Source organism: Antennarius striatus, chromosome 2 (assembly GCF_040054535.1).
Source record: "Antennarius striatus isolate MH-2024 chromosome 2, ASM4005453v1, whole genome shotgun sequence".
In the NCBI taxonomy this organism is placed as follows: domain Eukaryota; kingdom Metazoa; phylum Chordata; class Actinopteri; order Lophiiformes; family Antennariidae; genus Antennarius; species Antennarius striatus.
Genome location: NC_090777.1, coordinates 10,278,394 through 10,303,331, shown reverse-complemented (window position 1 = coordinate 10,303,331; position 24,938 = coordinate 10,278,394). Strand labels below are relative to the sequence as shown.

Here is a 24,938-nt window from a genome sequence, read left to right as displayed (position 1 = left end):
CACTGATCATTCACGAACACTGCCAGCCCTCCTCCTTTCCTCTTCCCGCTCTCCCTCGTCCTGTCCGCCCGCACCAGATTAAATCCATCCAGATGAATGCCGTGTCTGGAGTCGTCGCACTCAGCCATGTCTCTGTAAACACCATGACACTGCACTCGCGGAAGTCCCTCTGATTCCGGGTCACCGCCGCCAGCTCATCCATCTATTTGGGGAGAGATCGCACGTTCCCCATGATGATGGACAGGAGGACGGGTCTGAATTTCCTCCTCCTGGCCCGGCAAGCAGCTCTGGCACATTTCCCCCGGCTCCCAGGGGATTTCGGGTTTCTCCCGGGGCGTTGCTACGAGCGCCAACAGCTGATCCCTTCTGTAAACAATAGGGCCCTGGCTGCGTATGGGGTCCACAGACACAGTTATGACCAATGTAAAAAACAGCATGAAGACCAGCGCAAGTACAACAAATTTGGTCTCCATGGCACACTACTTAGTTACTACTTAGTTACAAACAAATATGTATATAACATTATTATATTAAAATTATAACATCTATGTTGTGATTATTTAAAAAAGAGTGGTGGCTCTAAATTATTTGAAAAGTAAAATGTAGTGAATTATTCTTGAATTCATCAATCTCAATTTATTTTTTGTGGGGAGGTAGGAGATGACAGTATTAACCCTTATTTCACTATGAACGTGCCCCCGCGATCAGAGTATGTGATGGTTTTAAACCAATCGTAACAAAGAAAGTCTGTCATGTGGATTGTTGCTCACATCCACAGTATAGATGTGAAACTGTCGTCTGGTACTTGGAGCCGACTGACCACAGAAAACCAGAAATATCATTGTTTACATTTGATCTAACACAAGCGGTTCAAATGGCTACTTTTATTGTTATAAACAGATGTCAGGCTCCATTTCTGTCCATATAGTCCCATTGTACAAGCCGGGATACTACTCTCATGTGCATTTAGTCGTTAACGGTCGATAGCGGTAGTCGTTAGCGGTACCGTGCGCTAACGACTACCGCTATCGACTGCGCTGCCGTGCGCAGAGCGCACAGATAATGCACAATGTTTTTGCACTTTGTTCATATTGCGACTACAACCCTTAATTCCTCCATTGCTGTATCAGTAAGTCACACCAGGTGAAGCCCCTGACCCACAAGTAGTGATGATGTGACGCTGGGGATCGTAGCTCAGAAGCGTGTGCCGAGTAGGGGATGGGCGTTCCCGCGAAGCGCATATCGAATCTTGCTTCATTCAAGCGAGGAGCTGATAGGGATGACGTCCGAAGCATCGCCGGGCAGTGAGGCTTCGGGCGTGACGTTCCATATCGAGGCTTCCATCACGGGAATACCTTGTTATGTGGCCGATAGCACGTGACTGATTCGGCTCGTGACACATGCACTCCATTCAGAATGTGGTTGTTTGGTGGAGAGTTGTGGTTAGCTAGTGTGGAGACAGTTTGGAATTTGGATAGAGTCAGACATATTTTGGAGAGAGGTATAGATAGTGTGGAGAGAGTTGGTTTAGGAGAGAATCAGGAAATGGAATGTGCCACAGTGGAGAAATTGTTGTTTTTAAATAAAAACCAATGATGTCATCAAAGCATAATCACTGGCCGTACCTCAATGTTACAGAAGCACAATCATTGTCCCAACCCCAACCACCCTCCTCTCATTGTGCATTATTTTCTTTTTTACCTCATGTCCAAATAATCACTTTCCATACTGCCGGTGTGTGTGTGTGTGTGTGTGTGTATATATATATATATATATATATTTTTTTTTTTTTTCATTTTCATATTACCACCGCTGTATCCACCACAGCAGGTCACTGGGAGCTGGAGCCTATCCCAGTGGCATAGGGCGTGAGGCGGGGGACACTCCGGGCATGACGCCAGTGCACCGCGGACTGATATTTTACCATCCAGTAGATGTTGTACAAGAGCAAATGAAGGCTCATGAAGCTTCAAACCAGCATGAACTGATTGCGATGAAAAGCTTCAATGCTTCATGGGGCTTCATCTGCCCATCATTACCCGAAACGACTTCCAGATTGAGCTGTGGCCCAGCTGTGTCAGGTGGACATGAGTGGCAGACCAAGCCCTGCCACGTCACATGGTTAGGAGTACTAACTATGTGATGTTGTGCTGCTTTGAAGAGTGGCATAAGTGACACAAACTGTATATAGTTATGTTAGAAGCCTATGGTAACATTTTTTGAGTTCAAAACCAGATCCATGAGCATGTTTTTAGTTTTTATGTGCAATAAAACACAATTTTTCCATTTTACAAATTTGACTGTGTGTCTATTTTGGCCCAACAAACTTCTTTGAAGAGTGGCACAAGTGACACAAACTGTACATAGTTACGTCAGAAGCCTATGGCAATCTTTTACGTTTTTGGAGTTCAAAATTAATTTAATGAGCATGTTTTTGGTTTTATGTATTTATTATTTTTTAAATTTTATATATTGATTTTAATCCTCGCAGGGAAATTAGTGGCACACTCTAGTTAGTTGAAATCATGCATATATACAGTATATATGTGTATACAGGCCCTGAACACACAAACACACACACAAGGGGTCTTTACGCATGCAGGGGAGTGGTGGGCAACTCCTTCGTGGTGCACCCAAATGAGCACCCAAATGTAATGGGGATGGCACCTTGCTCAAGGGCGCCTCGGCAGTGCTCCAGAGGTGAGCTCACTCCTCCTGCTGATTTAGTAAAAGTGTTAGAGCTGCAGTCAAATACTCTGTTTCTACAAGTTAATATAAATCATATAATTGACTATTGTTATAATATTGACCTGTAGTGTTATTATTATTGGTCTATATTTGGTGTTTCTTGTGTCAGTTCTGCAAAACCTTTTTTTTTGTCTACAATTATTTTTATGATTAGATTTGAACGATCCACAACACAAGTGATGGGGATGGTATTCATGAAATTGCAATAGCATACCTTGAATAACATGATCTGTTAAAAATAAAAGAGACACAGAACATGCCAGCTGTCAGCAACATGTCAAGGCAGGTCCATGGTCTGTTAATCTGAAGACAGTCCACGTAGCCTGCTGTGTGTCTCTATTTAAGGTTATTAATCTGGATTCATTTTTGGAACCCAATGTAATGAAAGGTGAGAAGAAAAAGTTAGAGCCGGAAAACCAGCACCTGCAAGATTCACTAATTATCCCTTAGTGTCTTGTTTGTTTATTTTGATGAAAAACTTGATCTTGTGGCACACCAATGTTGCTAGGCAACCAACAGAAGTCAGTGCTTCTGGCCAAGAAAATAGTCTGGCACATTATCTCCTGTAACATCACAGCATCCTCCTCAGAAAATAAATAATGATAATGAAATGGATGCCTTCTTGAATGACACTTTCCAAATTAGTATTACCTTTACCTGAAGTGACATTCAAGAAGGCATCCATTTCATTATCATTAAGGGTACATTTTTGCAAGTCACGTGGAGCTTGGCTAAAAAAAAAATAAAAAAAATACTTTTTTGCCTAAATATGACACAGCTGGTTTCCCATTTATTCATTTAGCTAATAACTGCTGTTCCTTAAAGATTGACAGCATAAGTTATCAAGATCTACTTTTTGCAGACCAATAACAAAGATATCCTGTCCTCACAGGCACTATACATTTCTGTTTTCTTCATTTCTCTCTCTGCTCTCAAGGTTGTGTCTTAGTATCCAAATTTGATCTATGGCTTCATTTTCATAATGTCCAGCCAAATTCAGGACATATGACAAGGTACCAGAGAAACAATGGGGCCAACAGAAGAGAAGAAAAGAAGGGATAAATAAATAGAAACGAGTGAATCAAATAAAAGCTGGCAATTTAGCCAAGTTGCTTGAATACTGTTATGAAAAAACTGTTCTGAAAAACTGTTCTGAACAGTTTGTGCTTTCAAGAAAAGCTAATTATGACAGGAATGCCAGTCAGTCAGAACACTAAATAAATACTAGTTGTAACTATCTACACATCCAGAATTGTTAAAAGAACACCGAAAATATGTCTGATCTGAGGCATTTGCAATTTCATAAACTAAAAATAGTAACACATTTAATTTTAAAAATATAGGCATTCTGTGAAGCTTCCTGTTGTGGAATTACAGTATCTTACACTGTAAGATAATAGGATGGGGACAATCAGAGCATCACCTTAGAAAACACAATAGCCACAGAAATGGATTGATTCATTGATTGATTGTTTACAGATGATGAACATAGATTACATCCCGTGGAAGCATTTGGTGTATTATTTGTAACATTATTATATGAATACCACATCAATAAATATTAATTTATTTATTGAAGTGTTCCTTAACCCTGTTATAAAAAATGTCAGCCTGAAATTGAATGTTAATCAAACCTGGTGGATGTAAATCACGTAAAAGCACAAAACATGCCATGGTGGCAGGATCAGTCAGTCAGCAGGGTTTTTCTGGATGAAAACACCAAAGCGACAAAAGAACCACCAAATCTAAAAGACAAAATGCAAAAAAAAAAGTATAGGTAAAGAAAAAAATACGATGACGAAACAAAATAGGTGCCGCAGTCGGTAGCGCTGGCGCCGCACATAATGGTGGTTTAAGGTTTGCGTCCCGCTCTGTGCGGAGTTTGCATGTTCTCCCCGTGTCCGTGTGGGTTGTCATAGGGTTCTCCAGCTTCCTCCCATCTCCAAAAACATGCACTTCAGGTTAACTGGCCGTTCCTAAATTGACTGTAGTTATGAGTGAGTGTGTGGATGTTTGTCTGTGTCTCTGTGTGGTTCTGTGGTGCACTGACGTTGCACACGGAGTTTCCCCCACCCTAAGCCAGCTGGAATAGGCTTCAACTCCCTGTGACCTGCGACAGTGGACGAAGCTGTAGAAAAAGGATGGAAACAAAATAATAATAATCAGTAGATTTTCATTTTATTTATGATACACCTGCATTTTTATTGATAATTTAAGTCTTCTGTACAGAGTGTGTGTAGCTGTAAGCTGTGCACTTGGTGATTTTTCCTGATTCACAGGCACACATAAGACGCCATGTAGTTTATGAACTCACATTTTAGGTGTGCTACTTGTGCTAATAATTAACTTAAGAATCAGAGCTCAACAAATTGTATAGTTGTGTGTAGTTTGTTTAGTTGCTTGCTTGTGTGGATTTACGTATATTAGTATTCTTATAATCCATCTGGAAGGAAGAATAAACCATCCATCAATCATAACACCTCATATATTCTTCCGTATTATCCAGATGGGCCAATTAGTTAGGTCTATAGCTGCATCTATCTGGGACCTCAAATGTGGAATGAAACATCAGCTGCAATTACATTTGTGTTTCTCACCCATACTTGCCTCCATCGCTCACCCTCAATTTGAACCTTACATTGTCAACCCCCTCCTTCCATGTGTCACTAGACAAATTAAGAGCCTCTCCATTATGCCCAAATTAGAGAGGCTTATTTGTAGCTGATATTTGTTTATAATATCCCTACGATTATGTCTTTTTTTCCTCCCTCTTTCTTTCACTCCATTTCAGTGTGAAGACTGGAATGAATGGTTAAAACGGATATTCAGTAATCTTGTTCTTTCTTTCTCTGCCTCATCTCCTTTCCTCCACCAACCCGGCCTCCCTCCACTGTCCGCAGATAAATGTGTATCCCTCTGTAGCAGTAAATAGGCCACGGATGAAAATTCCATATTTAATATAAATAGGTTGCTCTCATTTACATATTCTCTCTCTCTCTATCTCTCTCGATCTCACTCTCTCTCACACACACACACATACACACACACACACACACACACACACACACACACACACACACACACAGACACAAACACACAACCTCAGTAAGACAAAGAGTCTTTGGCTGTGCATATTCCGTTTCCCATCCCATTATCTGTTTTCTAAAATGCAATAATTGAACTGTTCCATTGGGATACATCATCCACCCCATTCCCACAGAGCCCCATTGAATAAACTTCTCTACCTGGCTTTTGTGCTTGAGCATCACAAGTTTGTTTTTTGTTTTTTTTCCCCCTACTCTCTCCATCAGATGGGTTATATTACTAGCATGATATTTGTCCAGATATAAGTAATAACTGCAATTTGCTGCTATTTGGTGTCCTGTAAGAGGCATGGTAATGGTAGCATTATAATAGTTATCAGACACAGGTATCTATTATCATGCTATGAATCTGCCATAAGGTAACTGTACATCAAAATGATGCGGAGGAAAGATATGTGTACTCTGAGGATGAAATAGAGCGATTACTGACATCTACTTCAGATGTTTGATCATGCTGCTTGTTAAATAACATCATATTAGAAACATGTTTGGCTAAGGTGTAGCTGAGTAGCTATAGCCTTGTTCATTCATTCATCTTCTCACCTGCGCGGGTCATAGAGAGCTGGCGCCTAACCCAGCTGGAATAGGTGCGTGAGACGGGGCAAACTCCGGGCGAGATGCCAGTGCACCGCGGAGTTACACAAAGACACACAAACACTCACACACACACTCACTCCTATGGGCAATTCCACAGGGTCCAGTGAGCGCCGGGAAAAAGAGAGGCCAGGCATAGCTCTAAACTTTACCGTAATCGGTAACGTTCCGTAATGTTGCTCACCCCTCGGAAGCGCTGCTGCTAAGTGCGTCTGACTTGCTGCAGCTGGTGTTCGAATTCCAAATACATTTTTCCCATTACAAATAATGTAAATGGTCTTAATCCGTTCCTAAACTCTAGAAAACTACCGTTTTGAAACATAATAGGTTATTTCATAATGTCATTTATATATCAAATCGTATAGTAATGAAACATATCAAAGAAATGTAAAAGGAAGAAGCATGAGGAAGAAAGAAAAAAAAACATCAACGTAATCAGGTTAGCCTAAGGTACGAGTTACCGTCGTCTTTTGGACAGAAGTTTACGATACCATAACTCGTACCATAGGCAATCAAATGTAAATTAAGTGAAAAATTATTGAACAGAGTAAACCAAAATAAAAACCACATTACCGTCACATTTTCTCTCGACTTTTCTCGCCTTTTCTCGCGCTTGGCGGCAAGAAATAATAATATTAATGAATTAGATTCATATAGCACTTTTCTGGACACTCAAAGATGCTTTATATTGGATCCATTATTCATTCACTCCTCATTCATACTCAGTGATGGTAGACTACGTATGTAGCCACAGCTGCCCTGGGGCAGATTGACGGGGCAGACTGACGGAGGCCTACGGCCTCTCCGACCACCAGCGGAACAATCACATACATTCATACACCAGCAAGTGCCCCGCTGGAGGCAAAGAGGGTAAAGTGTCTTGCCCAAGGACACAACGGCAAATGACTCGGCGGGAGCGGGAATCGAACTGCCGATCTTGAATCCTTGGACAACCCGCTATACCACTGAGCCATGGTCGCCCCAAAAAGGCCTTTGTTTCGCGTTCAACTTCCAAATTTTGTTCAACTTGTAAGACAAAACCAATCCAAATGTTTTGGTCCAATTTCGATTTGTTCGATGTCTAAAGCATTCGAAAACCAAGGTTAGCTTGTGTTTGAACATTTCTAGGGACAGTGTGAATGAAACAAGTGAATTCAGTGGCAACGCATTCAATAGTTGAGACAATAACAAGCAATAAATTATTTCAGTTTTTATTGTCAGGAAGCCATGCATTGTCAAGTTACTAGATAGAACAATTATTAAATATGAATCAATGCAGTTTCTTAATCTTAAATCTAATAATTTGTCAGTGTTGGAAGACAAACACGATAGGAACCACAACAAACCAAACCAAACATCTCACATACCATAAAATTATTAGAACATTTTATGCAGACTGTGTTATTGTGTAGAATCATTAGCAGCAAATTATTTTAATTTTAAGAAATATGCTACAAGCAGATCAACTGTAATCAGGGTCTGATTTGTCCAAAAAAATAAATTAAAAAAATTGGGAGTGACGGGGTTATTTTTATCATCATGGGATAAACAATCACCATCCCTGCTCCTCATTGGCACCCCGGAGCTGCTCCTGGACCTGGTTAGCTCCTGCACAATTCTTTAGAGTACTTTTTCTCTGCTGCCTCTTGTGCCTCTCTAGCTTTCTCCTCCAGCCACTTCAGTTTGTCTTTCCTGCAGCACTTTACTTCCCAGTCTAGGTGCCTGTACTCCTTGTCTTTTATCCTCCAGCATCGGAGCCTCTTGTTCTGTTGTCTTTTCATCTTTGCCATCTTCCTTTCATCAATCAATACTCAGGTCTTTTCCGTTATCCACCTCTCCTTGTTGTGGAGAGCTGGATAACGGTAGTGGGACCACCCATGTGGTCCCACTGTGGCATTGAGGCCCCTTCTGTCACCATCCACTTTTGCATTTAGGTCTCCGATCAGCATCATGATGTCATAGCTGGGGCTGTTGTCAAGCATGGCCTGGAGCTGGCTATAAAAGACGTACTTGTCCTGCTCTCAGGGGATTTCGGTTGGGGCATAGCCCTGCATGATGGTAACTTTGGCATGTCCAATGTAGAGCCTCACTGTGATGATGCGATCGTTCACCGTTTTCCATCCCATTAGTGCTTGCGCCGCACAGCTGGAAAAGTTAATCCCGACTCCATGGGTATGCTGGTCTTGCTTCCCAGAGAAAAGAATGGTTGCTCCATCAATCACGAGGCGCCCCTGTCCAGTCCACCTCATTTCACCAATGCCTAAGATGTCCAGGCGATAGTCTCTCATAGTCTTCAGTACCTGGTCCATGTGCACTTTCCAGATGCCTACTCTGGTGTTGGCTTTGGCATCGAAGATCGGGGTCATCAGGGGTCGGGCTTCCTGCTGGATTTCACCCGGCCCCGTCATAGATACATCCAAGGACGTGTCCTCTCTTTTCCGCCATAGTATACCGGCTCCACTGCTCCTCTATCGTCAATTCAGTAACAGGCTGTTTTGTTTTTTTTACTGGGTGGGGTTGTTGACCTCATGCCCAACCCCCAACCTGGAGAACCAGCTTCTGACTTTCATCTGGCCTCTATCCCAAAGCCTGCCCAGCATGGTTAAATTTGCCACAGGTGTACTGCCCCCAGAGTATAGCTTTCAAGGGTCATTGAAGCATTCAAGCCTCTCCATCAATGGCAAGGTACCAGCACAAGGAGAAGGGTATCAGCACAGGGAGAACAGTACCAGCACTGGGAGAAGATGTATCCAAACCTTTGATTCATAGTGTACATTAGTGCTAAGTTAAGTATTTTTTAATGAATAATATACAGCACAATATTATGTACATCTCGAAGGTAGAGAACTTGAAGTAAAAGTAACAGGTAAAATTAAAGTGTCCTCTTTGAAGCTTTCTCCACTGCTGTGCCCACAGCTGCCATGAGAATTCACCATTTTTGTCGCTAACGTAGGGAGGCTGGACTCAAGCGCATGCCACTGAGCGGTAAAATCAGAGAACAATGTTTATGCCAGGCAAGGTTCAGTACACAGGTAAGGCAGTCAATCCAGGCAGAGGTATCCTAGACGGTAGGCAAAAAGGCAAGGTCAAAATACAAGCAAGATTCAAACACGATAACGACAACAAGAGCAGTGAAACAAGGCGGGAACATGAGCTATGAACTACAACAAACTGGTGACGAGACAAGACACAAAGGGGGTACATATGCAGGACTGATTGGGGGGGGGGATTGGAAACAGGTGTGGGAAACACAGATGGGGAGGGGGCAGGGCAGACAGGAACGTGGTACAGAGACAGGGGTGAGTGATCCCGAAATAAAACAGGAAGACAAGACATGAAACATAGGGGGGGAAAAAACACTTAACAAACAGGATTGTGACAATTTTTCCCAAAATGGCACAGACAGATGGTGGTTAGTGAATAAGTAGGCAACAGCAGAAAACATTTAATGATAGCTGCAAAGACAGCGCTCTGCTGAAATGGACTTTTCGAAAGATAATTCTACTCCATCTCACGCTGTCCCCTGTTCTTATGCTTCTTTGGTTGCATGTTTAGAATCAGGTATTCTTGAACCATACTGTATGATGTCCTTGTTAATACCCTTATTTCCTCAAAGAGATCCTTAAAGTTTTGTCTTATCACAGTCATACAGACACACAGATGGCAGCCAGTAGAGATTTAGCAGACAAAAGGAGTAATCTTTGAATTTTATCTCACTGCTTTTAGGTACATTAGCATATTTTTGCAAGTAATTCACTGGCATTGAAAGAAACTTGAACATTCTATGTGAATATTCACAAACAAATGGTATGGTACAAATTGTAAAAAAAAAGAAAACCCTAAAACAGAATGAAGATCAAATATTAACTTTTTGCTTTCTTTTCTTTTCTTTCCCACTGTGACTCTGACTTTCTTGGATGTGTTTGAAGCATTGTAGTTGAAGGTTATAGACAGAAGAAAATGTCCTTATTTGAAGCTTATATTGAAGTTTGAAGGGATATTATCTAGCAGAATGTGTAGTACAGATGGCCAACAATACAGGGGCTTTAAATGCAAATACTGCAAAATTAATGGTCACAGTAAATACAGTGTCATTGTGGCATTTAGTTCCAAGTGAAACAAGTGAGTGTGGACGTTTATTATTATTTTTTTTTAGTTTATCGTAATGCCATGATACTGTGATGGAAAAAGTCATTGAATGCATCATGTTGAAAAAACATGATGATATCACAACTTGTCTGTTACTACTCATGACCAGTCAACTGATCTATTGTTAATTACCAATTACACGAATATAATCCATTCACTTGTCAAATGTATTTGTCATCCAGTGCTCATATGATCTGTGAATAGAAGTGATTTTAATTCTTCATCATGCAGTATAATCTTATGAACACTCATCTCAAACAACAGCTGATGATCAGACATTCTGTTATGAAGCAATTCAAAATACATCAAATTAATTAAGTGAGCAGAATGACCTCTCCAGTATATTGTAATTTTGAGTGAAACTTAACATATTTCTAATAAAAATAAGATCCAGTGGGTGTTTGGGAGTTGTTTACTGTTTTTTAAATTGTATCAGTATCTGCTGATGTGTGCTGGTTGCATCAATGTTTCCTGATCCACTGGAGGCCTGTGATCGTTACACTTTATATCATAGGGATGCTTGTCAGGAGTTGTAATCTTTACTTGTTTGTGTGTTTACATGAGGTAAAACCTTTCCTTTCCTCGCTCTAAGTAGCCCAGTACACAGCAGTGTGGAGTTGTAAACAGAACCTCCAGAGTTGTTTATCTCTAATAGTCATACTGGGCCTGTTCCTTCAACCTCATGTTCCAGTCACAGGACACACTGTTGATTGATCCTGCAGTATCAAGCATGTGTGTGTGTGTGTGTGTGTTTTATTTCCAGGTCACATGTGTACCCGTGGAGAGCTGTGAACAATACCCTTCCTGTGGAGCCTGTCTGGGATCAGGAGACCCTCACTGTGGCTGGTGTGTGCTGCATAATGTGTAAGTGCATGTCCTGCTCAACATGTTGAATCTATGACATAGTGTCAATAGTTAAATTAAGTAGGGATCTTGCAATTAAATATACATAAAAGTGTTAAAATGACTAAAAAAATATAGTATTCATAGTTTCATTTAGACCTGGGCCGTAGCAATGGTTCCATAGATGTTCTATATTTGGTTTTATCCATGCACAGTGGTACCTCTACACAAAATTAATTGGTTCTGGAAAAATTTTGTAAGTAGAAAATTTCGTAAGTAGACGCGTTTTCCATGCAAATTGCCCTAATCCTTCCAAGGCCCCCAAAATTCAGGCATAAATGTTTTATAAAGCATAAAAATGCATCAAAACATGTAACATACATGTTGCGATTAGATTATTACTCAATAAATGAAAGTTGTGCGTAATGTAAAAACAAAGAGAAGAGTAAAGAATAAAAATGATGGTCATTTACCTTTTAACTGCTGTCCTCATTGTTTTTTGCCCTCTCTGGTTCATGCACTCTTGCCTCTCCATGCCGAACAACTGAGTGAATTCCAGTCCTCCTTTGGAACTTCTCGAACCACCCACACAATGCCTTAAACTCCTTAAACTTCCTTTTGTTTTAATAACGTGGTGATTGTAGATGCATTACAGCCATATTCTTTGGTGAGATCAACCAAACAAATCCCTTTTTCATGCTTTTCTATTATCTTGCTTTGTTTGTATGGACAAAAAAAATATTTTCTTCGTCATTTCTTTTCCTCTTTTCTGCATCACTTTCTTGGGGTCCATAGTGAATACTTTAAAAGTTAATATATTTACGTAAAACTATCAGAACACCTCATGGGTTGAAGGCCGAATGACGAGGATGCTGCATAGACACCTATCTAGCTACACACAGAGGTCCCTCTTAGCCAATGGGATGCCAGGATGCTACGTAATAGCCAATAGCAGAGCAGCTATAAGAATGTTTTGTTCAGGAACCTTTGGAAGCTGTGGGTAGCAGCCCATACTGTATGTTTACCTTTCGTAACTCAAAATTTCTTTCATAACTAGAGGCAATATTTTCCTGTTGAGGCGTTTAAGTAGAAAATGTTGTATGTAGAGAAATTCATAAGTAGAGGTACCACTGTAGTTGAACAAATTCATGATATTCATGTTTATCAGACCTGTAATTTTAAAGTCCATCAAATGATATCCACTTTGATACATTGTGATATTTAATTTTCTTCACATAGTCAAGGCTTATTTTCGCATAATAGATGTTATATTATATAGAGTAGACCCTTGTGGCCTTGTATTTTTTTTTTTTGTGTCAACACATAAAATGGCGCAATTTATGAACTTACAAGGTTTGCGTCAAAAAATAATAATAGATTCAAACATGTGCTTTGCTACCAACTTGAATAAAAACACGGGTCAGTCTGTCAGGCCTGATTTATAAAACAATCCTTCTAGACTGACTGATTATTTTACAACATAAGACATCATTCACCCCTTCACATGAACATTCATGCAGTTCTGGTTATACTTTACATCTCCAATGATAATAATCCAATCCCTATGTCAGGGGTGTCAAGCTCACTTTCATCGAGGGCCACATAAGCATAACGGCTGTCCTCAAAGGGCCAGATGTAACTAATAAATGCAACTAAATGTAACTCAATGTAATGTTAACATAAATGTAATTAATCCTTAATGTTAAGTAACTCCAAATTCATTACTTATTCAAGTGAAAAACATTACAGTAGCACAGAAACAAACATGCTTGTTTGATTCTCTGTTATAACATAAATCATTTTAATTTGTCAGGTTATGAAACCCACAGAACTCGCATCAATCGAGGATCAAACTATCCAAGTGAAGAAAGAAAAATAACATCAAACACAAGTTAGGACATTAACTTTGTTCAAAACATTTTTGTCAGTGTCAAAATGGGCTTCATTACTGCATTGTGGGAAATGTAGTTTTTGGTCAAAGGCAACTTTTGAACTTTTTATTTTTAGACACTCTGACCTTTTACGTTCTTGCGGGTCACGAAAAAATATGTGGCGGACCTCATTTGGCCCCCGGTCCTTGAGTTTGACACATGTGCCCTGTGTGATGCTTTTAGCAGTAACAATCCAGCATCAACAAAAAACATAACCCAATATTGCCTGGTTAAACTTCAAAGGACTCTAAACAGGAGGGTTTCTTTCTCACAAAAATTCCCTACTATAGCCCAAATACTAAGAAATGACTTTGTTCACAGAAGCCAAGACAGGAAAAGGACTAAATTGCTGTAGCTTAAACCAAGAAAATGGTTTTGGCTCAAAATGCATCTTCCTAACATGTTTCAGCATTTATCAGCATCACAGCTAATTTTAGAGTCACTCAGGCACATATGACAAGTGACAGAAATAGATCTGTGACAAATGAAAAAGAGAATGTTTGAGAGTGAAGTTAATATCTTTCCCCCTTTCCCACTCATCTCTGCATGTGGCAAATTTGAGTACAACAATCACATGATTTTCATTCTTGTACATTCAGCAATTTGGTGGCCTATGTCCATGTGATCTATGCTTCGATGTGAACTTTGCTCCTTAAACCTTTCCTAGTGTTCTGTCTAGAAATTGGAATTTGTTTGCTCTGCTGCATGACACAGAACTGAAAGAATCAGATCTAAACGTGTCATCAAAATAAAAATGAGAATTATCGGACTTTGACGGCCACTAGGGTCATGTTTGCTGGTGGCCATGCACTACTATGATCCAATGATGGTGAGGCATGAATGTGCATCTGGTGCTAATCAGGTAATGGAAGTGTGACATCAGAACTTACAATGATAAACAACATTGGGGGAAAATACAGTGTGCCCTCGTTCTTTGCAGTTAATGCCTTACAGGAACCACACGCGATTGATGAATCCGCAATTGAGATCGCAATCTATTTATCTTATTCGTCTTCTTTTCCTTTCGGCTTTTCCCTTCAGGGGTCGCCACAGCGAATCAGTTGCCGCCATCTAACCTTGTCATCTGCATCCTCTTCTCTTACACCACCTACCTTCATGTCCTCTTTCACTGCAATCTATTTAGCTTATTAATTTAAATGTTTACGAACCCTCCCCATACTGATATTAAACCACCTTCTATCTGTATTACCTTTTTTCACATTCTGACAGACTGTTTAAAGCACTTTTGTGTCTCACAAAAGTCTGAGACTGACAGAACAGAGCACACTTCTGGATGGCGTCAGCCAATAGAATGCGTGTACGGTATCACGTGTCTGCCTACTAGAAATCCGCAATAAGGTGGAGTTGCAATCGTTGATGCGCAAATGTGCGAAGGTGCTCTGTATTCTCAACTATTGGTTAACCATAGACTAATTCTGATTCATACAATCCTTTGTGACATAGTAGAACACATATACTGTATGTTGCCATCAGAATATCAACACGTATGTGTTGAAAACCACATCTGTTGAAAACCAAAATGCAATTCTGTCAGTATTAATCTCAACAAGTTTTTTCAAACATAGATGTGATTAAAGCATAATGTTCCTTCTACAACAGATGCTCTAGAAAGGAGCGGTGTGAACGAGCAGAAGAGCCTCAGCACTTCACAACCAGGGTGGAGCAGTGTGTTCGCCTGTCAGTCCAACCCAACACTGTCTCCGTCACCATGTCAGCAGTACAGGTGTGTGTGTGTGTGTGTGTGTGTGTGTGTGTGTGTGTGTGTGTGTGTGTGTGTGTGTGTGTGTGTGTGTGTGTGTGTGTGTCTGGTTAGAAGGGTCATAGAGTGTCTATTCTTAAATATAATTTTATCATGTTGTTCCTGATCTTTTTTTTTCTTCATTTCTCTCTCAGTTGGTGCTCCAGACTCAGAATGTGCCCAGTCTGTCTGCTGGGGTTAACTGCTCCTTTGAGGACTATGTTGAAACAGAAGGCCGCATCTACAGTGGACGAATATTCTGCCTGTCCCCCTCAAAAAAAGAAGTGGCCCCCATCACTCGAGACAAGGGTAATAACATATACCAAATATACATGTAGTGTGAAAATGTTGAATGTTAGAAACTTTCTGGTGTTTCTAGAAGGACAATATGTTCTTTTCATGAAAAAAACAAAACCAGAAACATGCATTTAGAGCTTGAGAGTGTTTTGTTGTTATGTGGCCTTTGCTGATATCACTTTTCATATAACCCTTTTCCTCTAAATTAATCACGCAAATGGGTATTTGTGACATTCCCAAACTCAATAACTGATTTTTTAATGTATTTTGTTAGCTCTTGTTAGCTAGAGAAACAATAATTCTAAAGTAATTTGAATTAGTCATCTAAAGGCAGCTACTGCTCCTGCAGTGTGTAAGTAATTGTTAATTGCCTTTTCATGTTAATTAGAATTTGAAGCAAAATACCTTGTCATAAATGATTTGGATAAAGTTCCCACTCAAACATGGAGCTTATTTATTAAATCAGGTTGTCAGTCAGCTCTCTTAGCTGTAGAAACAGAAATAATTAAGTTAAAATGAGTAGATCGACTGAAAGTACTAAATTATGGTACTAAAATACGGTATCTAAACCTAGCCAATGAGCTGATCTTCTGAGTAGGTAGCATGCAGCATTTTCAAGGTAGATTAGTTAATCCTGGGAGTGTATGATGTTAATTCAGTTTTTATGTTAACATTTGCAGCTACAAAATTTATTCATAATCAATTTAAAAATATTGTTGCACAAGCTACCTAGCCAAAAGTAACAGCCAATTAGCTCCAGATAGCAGGAGAGACAGTAATGATGAAGTAACTGAGCTTTAGCTGCTGTACTGTAACACAATACATGTACACAACATTTAATACTAACATGAGAACTTGCTGGTAATTCTGAAACAGAAATGTACATGCTACTGAGATAGTAAGGCACAGGTACATAGCGTTAGTACAAAAAAGTTGCCAGCTTGCTCGCCACCAGGAAAGAAGCTGATTCAGCCTTGCTAGGTTGTGAGTTGTCCATTTATATTTTAATATAAGATTTCAAGCACACTCTGCATATGTGTCAATGCGTGCAAAAACCTCAAAGGTCTGAAGATCCACCAGACTAAGATGGCCTACCTCAGGAAGGAACAAGTGAAGCAATGCACAGGAATATCAGCTGATGCAACAGTTTTTGTGGCACCAGCTGTAGAACCTGGTCAGACGGAGGAGCTGAGTCCGGAGGCCCCCCACAGTACCCGGAACCTCCAGGCAACACATGGCCCCCCAAAGAGCAGCAACTGGGAACAACGTCGGGTAAATTGGCCTGCCGCCATCAGCAAGGAGTGGACCAAGCTGGATGAGGACGTAGACAAGATCCTGGAATCAATATCGAAAGGCTGTGCTGACCTCAAACTCCAAACTATGTGTTCCCTCATCATGAGCATAGGAACCGAGCATTTGGTGTGGAACAAAAGCAAGGAGCAAGCAACCCAGCAAAGCTCAACTGGCGGCAAGTCAGGATGACCCAGCTGAGACAAGATCTGAAATCCTTGAGACGCCAGTTCAAGGCAGCCGAGGAAGAGGAGAGATCTGCCCTGTCGGAATTCACTAACATCCTAAGGAAGAAACTCATTACGCTGAGGAGGGCCGAATGGCACCGAAGAACAGGCAAGGAAAGGGCACGGAAGCGAAACGCCTTTATAGGCAACCCTTTCGCCTTCACCAAGAGGCTACTGGGCCAGAAGCGCAGTGGCCAGCTTACCTGCTCGGTAGAAGAAATTAATCATCAGCTCAAGACCACCTTCAGGGACACATCAAGACATCAAGAGCTTGGCCCTTGCAAGGCACTGGTGACACCTGCAGAACCAGCGTCTCAATTCAACAGTGCTGAGCCCACCTTGTCAGAGGTAAGAGAGGCTGTCAAAGCTGCAAGATCCAGTTCGGTTCCTGGCCCCAGCGCCGTGCCCTACAAGGTCTACAAGCAGTGCCCGAGGCTGCTCAAGCACTTATGGAAGATCTTTAGAGTGATCTGGCAGAGAGGGAAAGTAGCCGCCCAGTGGAGACATGTCGAAGGTGTCCGGATTCTGAAGGAAGAGAACTCTAACGACATTGAGCAGTTTCATATAATGTCACTGCTCAGCGTTGTGAGCAAGATTTTCTTTAACATTTTGTCCCAATGGCTTACTGAGTTCCTCTTAAAGAATGCCTACATAGATACCTCTGTGCAGAAGGGAGGAGTTCCGGGAATACCTGGGTGCCTCGACCATACATGAGTGGTGACGCAGTTGATCCAGGAGGCAAGGGGAAGCAAAGGAGACTTGGCAACTCTTTGGCTTGACTTGTCCAATGCATACGGATCTATCCCGCACAAGCTTGTTGAGACAGCACTGACAAGACATCACGTTCCTGCGAGATTCTGCAACTCATTACAACATTACAACAACTTCAGCACAAGAGTCTCCTCAGGCCAAGTAACATACGCCTGGCACCGCCTGGAAAAGGGCATAATCACTGGCTGTACAATCTCAGTTTCACTCTTCTCCTTAGCCATGAACATGATTATTAAGTCGGCCGAAGTCGAATGCAGAGGGCCCAAGTCAAGATCAGGGACCCGGCAGCCACCAATAAGCCTTTATGGATGACTTAACAGTGATGACTACATCTGTTCCTGGGTGCAGGTGGCTCCTTCAGGGGCTTGAGCAGCTGATCACATGGGCGAAGATGAGCTTCAAGCCAGCGAAGTCCAGGTCTCTGGTCCTGAAAAAAGGTAAAGTGGCCAACCATTCCCACCTTACGCTGGGAGGGACCAAGATACCAACAGTGACCGAAAAGCCTGTCAAGAGCCTGGGTAAATTCTTTGACAGCTCCCTGAAGGACACAGCCGCAGTAAAGCAGACAAAGAGTTTCTTGTCATCGTGGCTTACAGCCATCGACAAATCCGGTCTCCCAGGAAAATTCAAGGCTTGGATTTACCAGCACGGAGTCCTGCCTAGAGTACTCTGGCCCCTGTTAGTCTACAAGGTGCCAGTAAGAACAGTAGAGGCACGAGAAAAGACCATCAGCTAGTTTCTCATGAGATGGCTGGGGCTCCCTCGGTCTTTAAGCAGCATTGCTCTGTATGCACAAACTGCACCCTTCACTGGACTAACAGAGGAGTTCAAAGTCACCTGCTCCAGAGAGGTGATGATGTACAGGGACTCAGCAGACACAAAGGTGGCCTCAGCAGGGATCCTTGTCAAGACTGGGAGGAAGTGCCAGGCACAAGAAGCCGTCAGCAGAGCAGAGGCAAGGCTGACGTTTAAAACCTTGGTCAGAACCGTGGCAATGGGAAGGGCAGCTCTTGGCAGTTTTCCCAAGCCATGCTACAACCCTGTCTGCGGAAAGGAGAAACGCCAACTGGTCCAAGATGAGATCTGCGCAGAGGTGGAGGAAGAACGCTGTAGCAAGATGGTGGGCATATCCAAGCAAGGGGCGTGGACCAGGTGGGAATGTGCGAATCCTCGCAAACTCACCTGGGCAGAGCTCTGCTGCACCTCTGCGCACAAAATTTCTCATACAATCTGTCTACAACGTTCTCCCAAGTCCCGCCAACCTTCACACCTGGGGCCTGGCAGACTATTGTCAGACTACAGATTATTTGTGAAATAATATTAAACTCCTAAATCCTGCAACCTGAATATTATTACCATGTGGTCTGTCATAAAACATTAAATAAATACATAAAAATATAAATAATATTAAAATATTAAAATATTACAATAAATAAAGATTGACCAAGACATGATTAGAAAGGGGGAGGCACGGTGGCGCAGGGGTTAGCACTGTGGTCTCACAACACGGCGGTTCCGGGTTCAAGTCCCGCTCTGTGTGGAGTTTGCATGCTCTCCCCGTGTCTGCGTGGGTTCTCTCCGGGTTCTCCGGCTTCCTCCCACCTCCAAAAGCATGCGCTTCAGGTTGATTGGCCGGTCCCAAATTGCCCGTAGGAGTGAGTGTGTGTGTGCATGGTTGTCTGTCCTTGTGTGCCACTCCACAGTGCACTGGCGTCATGCCCGAAGTGTCCCCCGCCTCACGCCCTATGCCAGCTGAGATAGGCTCCAGCCTCCCGTGACCCGCTATGGCGGATAAAGCAGCAGAAAATGGAATGAATGATTCGAAAGGGTCCTGATATTTCAGACACTGGGTGTCTCAGCTGAGCAGTTTTATTCAAGACTGAAAATGCTAAGACTGAATAACTTGTTGGAAACACAAGTTATAGTGTTCCTATTTTTCTTTTCTTCATGATTAACAAAATAAGATTCACAAAATCACTGCACAAACTCCATATGTATTGTCCATATATGGACAGCTTCCTCCTCCGAGTAAGAACTCCAATGTCTCTATTGATTGTCCTCATGGCTCCACTTACTTCCTAGCAGGAACACTGTAGCTCTAAAATGTCAGCTAAACAGATATTGACAAGAAATACCTAAAATAAGGCTGTTAACATTTCAGAATATATTGGCTGAGCTTATCTATGATACTAAGTTCATGATACCATGGCCATACATCTACTGTAATGAAGTCTCATTTGTGCACTGTAAAAATATTGCTGAAAAAAAACATACAAATAATATACTTTGTGAATTTTTGTAGGTGACCAACGTGTGATAAAATTGTATCTGAAGTCAAAGGAGACGGGAAAGAAGTTTGCCAGTGTGGACTTAATTTTCTACAATTGCAGTGTTCATCAGTCGTAAGTTTAACTTTCTCATTTTTAAATTGTAAGTTGTATGAATGGGGGGAAAAATTACAAGTGGTCAAAGGAGCGATACTAAAATCTTATATAAGTATGAAAATCCAAATGATATATATCCAGTTTATGGTGGTAGACAAAGCAAAATGTGGACTGGTGTCATGCCCTGATCAAGAGAGATTGGGCTTTACCAAAAGCATTTGTGCTGAAATAATTGCCTGCAACAGTCTGTGACCTCTGCTAATACACTATTTGAAGTCTTTAAGCTTTTTCTTTTCCTCTTTTTTTATTTTTACAAATCAATTAGTTAATTAAATCTCAAGCAATGAAGGGACTGCTGGTGAGTGAAATAGTGAATTGATTCCTAACCAGGCAAGAAGTCGAAAGACAGCCAAGCTCCAGTGGCTTGAGCATGAGCATGTCTGTCTTATTTTTGAAAATGAAATATCCCTAAATTGTATCGAAATACTGACTGACATTTCAGTGACAGGTATGCTTTTTCGTGTGTGTGTGTGTGTGTGTGTGTGTGTGTGTGTGTGTGTGTGTGTGTGTGTTTATATAATGCACATGTCTGCTATTTAAGAAAGGGGAGCCAGGGACGAGAGAAAAATCTAAAGACAGGCTTCTTAATCCTTATGTTTGATGATTTGTGAAGACAGAATGCAAATTATGTTGAATACTTTTTTAATCATAATCCATAGTCTGTTATAACATGTGCAGTGTTCAACTGGTAAAAAATGGGTTAATTTTTTTTACTTTCAAATAACAAGAGTCGCAGTTTGGAGCAGAAGTCAAATGATTACTTTGTATATTTATGTATGTCTAGGAGGGTCACATTTAGATTAATAATGCTGATGACTGTGAAGACAGCTCTTACCAACTTAACTGAGGTGAAAAAACTATCAACTGAAACTGAAACTACCTAATATTTCTAAAACATTTTTAATCGTTTTCCTCACTCTGAAATAATTTCTTTAAAAAGAAATAGAAACTTTTTTTAAAGAACATAAAACGTAGTAATTGAATGTACTAGCTATATAGTATCTATCAGGTCCTCTCTTATTTATGTGCATCTAAGTCTGCCTTTTATTACCCCTAATTATGGACTCCATTAAATGTTCCATGAACTAAATTTGTAGGTTCATGCTACAAAAAGACAGCCATAAAAAATCAATTTGAAACATAAAACACCCACTGCAGGTTAATTCAGCAGAGGATGCACATAAATCTGCAATGTCTTAATTCAAGGGTCTTTATAATAAATTCACTTAAACCACTTCATTCTTTTTGTTTTCCTGGTTGACAGAGCTAGTACCTCACACACAAATCTGTCATTAAAGAGAGCATCAAAACCTGTACATCTCCATTGGCCTGTTCTGATCCAAAAACATGGCAGCATTACTGATCTGTAGTAGACTTTGAGGAGCAAACCAAGTTGCTTTCACTGACAGATGTGTCCCCGACAGCAAGGCTTCTGCCTGTGTCTGATGCCTCTATAGATGATTGATTAACTCCTTTGAAGGATATATTTATTTTAGTGTAGGAACTTCTCAACACAGAGGGAGATAATTGTTAAATTTTAAGTCTTTATTTTTATATCATTTATTTATTGTATTTAGTGTAATAATCCACAAAGGGAAATTCATTGCACACACTAGTTAGCACTGTTAGTCAATCACACATGCATATATATTTTGTGCACAGGCCCTGTAACACATACACACACAAGGGGCATGTAAGCATGCTGTGGGAGGTAGAGTGGCAGGCAGCTCCTTCTTTGTGCGACCAAATGAGCAACCTTTGGTTGCACCAAAGGGGGATGGCACCTTGCTTAAGGGCTCCTCGGCAGTGCTCCATTGGTGAGTTGACACCTTCCACTCACATTCTGGGTGGCTGGGCGGGACCAGGAATCAAAGTGCCAATATTATGATCTTTGGACGACCTGCTCTACCGCTGAGCCACTGCCGCCCCTGATAATTTACATGTAACTATTTTTATTTGTATCATTGGCTTTGAGTAAATGTGAAAGCAGTGTGTCAGAACTAATCAGAATATATAAGGATACAGTAGATCCCTATTCATAGGTCATTTTGAAAATGTTGGAACTTTTTGACTTTGAAAAAAAATATATATTTTTTTTTTCTGTACTGTACCTGTTATGTCACTGCCCAGGGCTACTCCTACGCTAGTTTAAGAATAGCAGATTTACAGGATTAGATTACATGGAAGTCACCTTACTGAGCAGTTTGAAGTGAAGGACCCACAATCAGGAATTAGGAGCATTTTTTCATCAGTCGCCTTCTTTTCATGCAGAAGACAAATGTGATTGAAGCTCATACATAATAAGCCGCATAGCAACCTATCAGCATACAAACTGTTTAGCCTCAATAGCAGTTTTCTCTTGATGGGCCAGTGAAGTTTTTTTGTTTTTCGTTGAACTTTCTGTAAGAAAGGAGGGGGAGAGGGAGAGGAGGGAGAGAGGAGAGAGAGAAGAGGAGCAGAATTGAGATTGGGACTGATAATGAATCAAGACTGTGTTTTTAATTGCCTCGTCTTGTTAAATAAATGTTAAATGAAAATAAATAAAATCCCATTCCTAAATTACTCTTGTCTGCTTCAGTAAAGTCACTGAGTGGGATTCATTGGTCAGACTCTCTCTCTCTCTGACTCTTAACTACAAAGTCTCTTGTCCACCATGCACAGACTAACATCAGTACTGTAGCATAGTTGCAGTAGATGCCTGTAAGTCGAGTCAAGTATAGAATGACTGTACTTACTTACTTGATCTTAAGGTTATATTTAATATTGTTGTGGTCAATCCTTTTCTTACTTTATTTTTTATTTTAAAATTTTACATTATTAGATTTTTTTTTACTGATACCATCCAGTGTTATTGAGATTTATGGAGGTGATGATGATTCCCATTTTTATAAAAACAAAGGGAAAATAATATATTTTGCTTTATTTTTGATATTTATTTGTCTATTTTTTTTAAAACTATTTTTAAGGAGTCAAACTTCTTTAGACTTTGGCTTCTCATTCAGGCTCCCAGGTCAAATCAGTAATAAGAGTTGAAATGCAAATTAAAGTTGCATGACAACAATATTTTATCCTTGAATCACCCCTTACAAACAGAGACTAATGGTGAGTGTGTACTCACTTGCCTCTTCACACGTTCCGTCCCTTTTTCCCTTCCTTACCTTCCCACCTTCCACATGGGATTTTTTCTTCTCCCATCCCTCTCTTTACCTTATGAGCACCAACTATCCTTTATTCTTCCTCCAACCACCCTTTTCTTGCTCCCTTTTCTCTCTCATTAAGGCCTCTTATCGCCTGGGATCCTCTGTTGGCCCTGCATTTATCTGCATAGTAATAGGGCGTTAATTAGTTGGAGCCAAGATGGTCATAATGGAGTAGGCTTGGAAAGACAGCTCACCTGGGTCACGTCTCAGAGCCTCTGGGTCTACTTCATCAATGGTTTTCATTAATTTTGTAAATGCACATAATTGTTTTTAGTTAGTTCTTCAAGGGATAAATAGTCTGCACGAAGTGTCAAAGTCACTGTAGTGTAGCTTCCAGCCTGTTCATACCTACTCTGACTTGTGTTTGTGCTTCCCACCACTGATTAACTAGTCCGTCCAGCCCTCTCACCTTTTTTGATTTTTTGATTTTTTGATTTAATTTTATATACTGGTTTGACCCCCACAGGGAAATTAAGAAAGCACACTCTAGCTACTGGTTCAAACGCATGCATACATATACAGTATTAATGAGTACAGGCCCCTGTAGCACACACACACATACACAAGGGGGCCTGTAGGCATGAAAGGGAGGTAGAGTTGCAGGCAGCTCCTGCTTGATGCGCCTCAAATGAGCAATTTGTAAAGGGGACGGTACCTTGCTCAAGGGTGCCTGGGCAGTGCTCCGGAGGTGAGCTGACACCTCCCACTGTCAGCTCACCTTTGGGTGTTTTTTTGGGCAGGAGCAGGAATCAAACTGCCAATCTTGAAGCATAGGACGACCCGCTCTACTGCCCGCTCTACCACTGAGCCACTGCCGCCCCCTGTACTGCAAACGCTGCTGTTCTGCTTTTCCAGCCCTTTATGTCTCCTTCGCTGGGTCCCCCAGGACTGTAGACTACAGTGTGGTCATTACTGTAGCGGCTGTAAAATAAACCCACATATCATACATCCAGCCCTCTCCAGTACCTTCTTTTTACTTCTGACTCTTCAGCTGCGCCTGTATGAAGGAGATAGAGCTATTTTCAGAGGACAATAATGGGGCTTGTCCTTGTGTTCAGGTAAACACGTAGCATAGACATACAGTATATTATTAACACAAGGCAGCCTGAAGGCGACGGCCCAAAGATCTTTGTGCGCAATTTCACAAAATCTTGCTCAAGATGCTCACATGTGGATAAACCAGGTACAAGCATTCTCAAACAGACACACAAACAGGCGCTGCACAGTCAGACAGAACACACAGATGTATATGCAGAAAATTACACTGTGAGCGATTTACAAACGCTGTTACAGTATTAAAATTTGAATGAAATAATGGTTTTTGAATAGTTTAATTGGGCATGTGGGAGAATGGATATATGCATCTTTAAAGAGAGGAAGTGAAACAAATAGGAAGGAGAGCCCCAGAGGAAGAGTGGGATGAGAAGTGGTGGGGGAACAGAGAACAGAAAAAGAAGCCTGATGAAGGAAGAGAGATATTAAATAGAGCGTTAATGAATCAGGCAGAGATAGTACCCGTTGTGTCACAAATAATGCGTCCCACAAAGCTAAAATGTCAGCGCTGTATTACAATATGAAAAG

General features: G+C 41.1%; 1 protein-coding gene across 3 annotated transcripts in view; it reads left to right on the top strand.

Annotated features, from left to right (window-relative positions):
* The window catches only part of LOC137602731 (plexin-A1-like), a 402,183-nt gene that overhangs the window by 180,576 nt on the left and 196,669 nt on the right, over positions 1-24,938 (top strand). For all 3 annotated transcript variants that reach the window (XM_068325725.1, XM_068325707.1, XM_068325716.1), the window contains exons 5-8: positions 11,359-11,459; positions 14,990-15,113; positions 15,284-15,437; positions 20,016-20,115. In XM_068325725.1, coding sequence (XP_068181826.1) covers positions 11,359-11,459; positions 14,990-15,113; positions 15,284-15,437; positions 20,016-20,115 — 479 coding nt within the window. The remainder of the gene's footprint in view (positions 1-11,358; positions 11,460-14,989; positions 15,114-15,283; positions 15,438-20,015; positions 20,116-24,938) is intronic.